Source organism: Ruditapes philippinarum, unplaced genomic scaffold (genome assembly GCF_026571515.1).
Source record: "Ruditapes philippinarum isolate M1 unplaced genomic scaffold, ASM2657151v2 ctg3056_1_1_1_1, whole genome shotgun sequence".
Lineage (NCBI taxonomy): Eukaryota > Metazoa > Mollusca > Bivalvia > Venerida > Veneridae > Ruditapes > Ruditapes philippinarum.
Window position 1 is genome coordinate 15259 of NW_026867339.1, and position 3997 is coordinate 19255.

At 33.1% G+C, this 3997-nt stretch overlaps 1 protein-coding gene across 1 annotated transcript; it reads right to left on the bottom strand.

Moving 5' to 3' along the window:
• Window positions 1–627: 627 nt before the first annotated feature.
• On the bottom strand, window positions 628–3753 carry LOC132735774 (hepatitis A virus cellular receptor 1-like). Its single transcript, XM_060722764.1, has 3 exons — window positions 3599–3753; window positions 2107–2709; window positions 628–1606 (listed from the first exon to the last, which is right to left on the bottom strand). The coding sequence occupies exons 2-3, from the start codon at window positions 2648–2650 to the stop codon at window positions 1509–1511; spliced, it is 642 nt and encodes a 213-aa protein (XP_060578747.1). The 5' UTR covers window positions 2651–2709; window positions 3599–3753; the 3' UTR covers window positions 628–1508.
• Between the last annotated feature and the right edge of the window lie 244 nt (window positions 3754–3997).

Below are 3997 nucleotides of genomic sequence, written 5' to 3' on the forward strand. Positions count from 1 at the left end.
AAAACACGTTACATTACTCTACCCTCTACCCAAGACAAAACATGACCCTCAGAAATTCTTAGAATGATTTTAGATTGACGGTAGAAAAAAGATCATTGACATCAGAATCGGTTTTTTTTTTCAAGCAAACAAGTTTATAAAATAATCAGGCACTAAGCATTATTCTATCAAAGAAATATAAAGAGCATTTATCAACATTAACATAAATAAAAAACATTTTCTCATATTAATTTTGTGTTATCTAGTTTTGTAAGTTAATCGGAGTGTTCAACTGAATGACAGGTATATTCTACTGTATTTGTTTACATTGACAACTGTCCGTTTCTTAGAAAGGGCGACAACCAAGATTAGCACCGATGTCTTTACGCCGTTTTTCCGGCATAGTTACTTGAATGTGCGACTGAGGCCCTCGAATCAATAAATTTCAATATAACAAGAGCGCATGACTCTTCGGCAAACAGGCCAAATCGTCATTTTTTGTTTGTTTGTTTATTGGGCCCTGTATGTATTGCGCATAGGTGAAACCGGGCTATAACAAGAGCGCGTGACTATGTTAACACATGGTTTTGGTCCCGTTATAACATGGGCAAAATAGGGGAAAATAGCCGATTTTATGCTATAATAATTATGATTATAGTCGTGTACAGTTTTCATATATGCAATTATTCATTATCAATTTTGAGACATCAAGATGAAAACCTATTCAGTCAACAGTATAGATCGAGTCTTGTCAGATTGCACAGTTTTAAAGGCTGGCAAAGGCTGTCTGGTTAAACAACAAGTTACAAGAAACCATGAGTTTTATACAGTACATTTTCAACATGTATAGATCAGTCTACCCGTGCGGGTTGTTCAAATATCAAATAACATGTTTCAATACATGTACAAACCACAAAGAAAGCATACACAAAAATAAAAAGAAATAAAAGCAGTTCCTGTCAAACATTCAACATAGTGTGTGAGGAAAATAGTAATTAAAATATTCTAAATACTCGAAGATCGGATTTCTTAATTCAATAATGTTAAACACAAAAAGTTGCTTTTCTTTAGTGTCAGTTCGTTTTCCGTTGACAGTAAAAGTTGAGATTGATTCTAGGATCGGATTCAACAGAGGGTGCGTCTATCTGTAAGCCTGTAGCCTCTTATACAGTCGCACTTTAAATAAATACTTCATAAACTATGAAAGAATGAAATTCATATTTTATACTAACAACCATTTCAAATGAACTTTCATATAAAATGAAGGTAATTGTCAGTCTATGTATCAGGCAACAGTTTTGAACCATGTAAGGTCATGAAGGCTAATTTTGATCGTAAAAAATTATTAATATAATAATAATATTCTATAGCGTGCTGATAATAATTATTTAAAAGTGATAGAGATTTTAAAATTCAAGAACAAATAAATACTACAAGAATAAACTTTTTTTCAAATGGTACATGCGTACTATATATAATTTAGAAACTCTTAAAATCGACATGAATATGAGTAGACAAGTACTGTTTTTTTAAAGATTCATTTTGACAAGATGATGACACACAACAATGAAGATGCAAATTCTGACTGCGTGACATGTCACTGGTAGGTTGACCATTTGTGCACAATCTGGAATAAAAGCATAATTAATAGAACTATTTATTTCTTATTTTAAGATATGATTATCAAAGACATAGTGGTTATATTTCATCACAAAAAACAGAAAACGCGATTAGTAACCTTTACAGTTCTTTTCGAAATATTTCTTTGCGAAAACATTAATTTCTAAATTCCAAGAAATAGAGTGACTTTTCTGTTTACGACCAACTCATTGTTTTCCTCATTTATTTCTATTTGCTGTAAAGATATTACAATTTGTACGCTACTAATCGTTCGTTGTTCTTTATAATTTACTTATGATTACTATGAAGATGAACAAATATGCATTATCAATGCTTTTGTCGTCAATGATTATAGTAGTATGCATTTGTCCTAAAAACTCGTAGTTTAGCTATAGCTAATTAATTGCCTTTATAACTAGTTACATACATACACTTTAGAAAAGGTTACTCTCATCAACTGCTACACACAGTTATCAAACCTAACGATAAAACGAATTGAATTATAACCTGTAGCATGAGAGGTCATTTCAGTGTACGTTGTTTGAATTGTAGCTGTCTTAGTAGGAATTGTTACATTTGGAGACATAGCGGTTGTGGTACTTTTTGTTGCCATTGAAGTCGTTTGAGCGAGGGTGGTTGGAATGGAACCTGCCTCAGTCGGAGCTGTCACAGATGGAGACAAAATAGTTGTGGTATTAGTTGTTGCTGTTGTCTCGGATGTCGTGTGTGGGAGTGTTACTAAAACGGAAGCTGTCTCAATAGGAATTTTTACAGTTGGAGACGCAGTAGTTGTAGTACTAGTTGTTACCATTGATGTAGTTTGAGGGAATGTGACTGATATGGAAGCTAATTCAGTCGACGTTGTGGGGAATGTGACTGGAATGGAAGCTGATTCAGTCGGCGTTGTGGGGAATGTGACTGGAAAGGAAGCTGATTCAGTCGGCGTTGTGGGGAATGTGACTTGAATGGAAGCTGATTCAGTCGACGTTGTGGAGAATGTGACTGGAATGGAAGCTGATTCAGTCGACGTTGAAGGGTTGTAAGTTAACATAGAAGAGGTTGTATCAATAGACACAGTAGAAACCGCTTCAGTGGTCAAAGCTACAATTGCTACAAATAGAAAAGTCTTACTAAGGCGAGAACACATCTTGAACAAAAAAAGCAAAGTACACGATATGTATGTAACCACATAGTGAAATGTTCGTAAAATAGCATCAGTTTTTTTGGTTTCTATGAAAACTTTTGACGAAACTATGAAAATTGAATAAACAACCCATTTCTAAATTTGGTTATGTATATCTCGTTGGAAAAAAGAAAACTGTTAAGTACAAGTTTTTGCATTCTACCATCATAAACGTTTTCTATTTTTGGTCTTTTTTATTTTGGTTTTCATCCCCTTTTCATTCTTTACTGTTGATAGACTGTCTCAGGAGTCCATCTGTGCATTATTTCAGCACAAGCGTTCACCTTTGTAGAATCACCGACGTTCTGTTAGCTATATGTCATATGTGAATGGCAAAAACCGGAACTAGATATTATTCTCTTTACAAGCAACCATATAGTGATTCATTATTTACAATAACATTACAATTAGTTGATCTCCTTATTATTAATTCCGAAGATTAAACACATTGACAATGCTATTCAATTTGCCGTATAATTCAGCGTGTAATTTATAATTCTATAACTATAAAGCAAAACTGTCGGCGATGGAAATAGCATAGTAAAATTCAATGGACAACGTAAAGCAGAAATATAATTAAATTACAAAATGTAATGTCACTGCTCTATTTGATTGTGCAAAGGTCATGTGAAAAATTTGACTGCAGTTATAACAGCACTAATAAACATGTACCCCGAAAAAAAGGCTACGAGTTCTGAGAAATGACGTTATTTATATCATTTTATATTTTTAAAATTTATTTGTCTTATTGTTACACATAACGCTATACAAAATAATTATATTAAGCTGTAATTATAAAAAACACTAGAATATTACCTTTAATTATGGTTGCCTCAGAGGGACTTGTAACAGTTGGAGTGGAAGTAGATGTGATACTCGTTGTTGCCTTTGATGTCGTTTGAGGGAGTGTGGTTGAAATTGATGTTATCGTAGAAGAGATAGTATCAATAGCAAGAGTAGAAGGGGCTTCAGTGGTTCGACTTTAATTGGATACAAATGTAATATTTTACTAAGGGTAAACATCCCAAGAGACATACAGCTTTTAAAACAAGTATATAACGAAACTGCTGATTACCTTTGAAGCTAAATGTTCGTTAAATATTCAGTAAACAGTAAACACTAAATAGGCATTCGGATTCTTGAAGTCATTATAATTTGTTAATTAAGATAGACCAGATGCTTATTTAAAAGATAGGTAATGTCCTTCTTTCTACT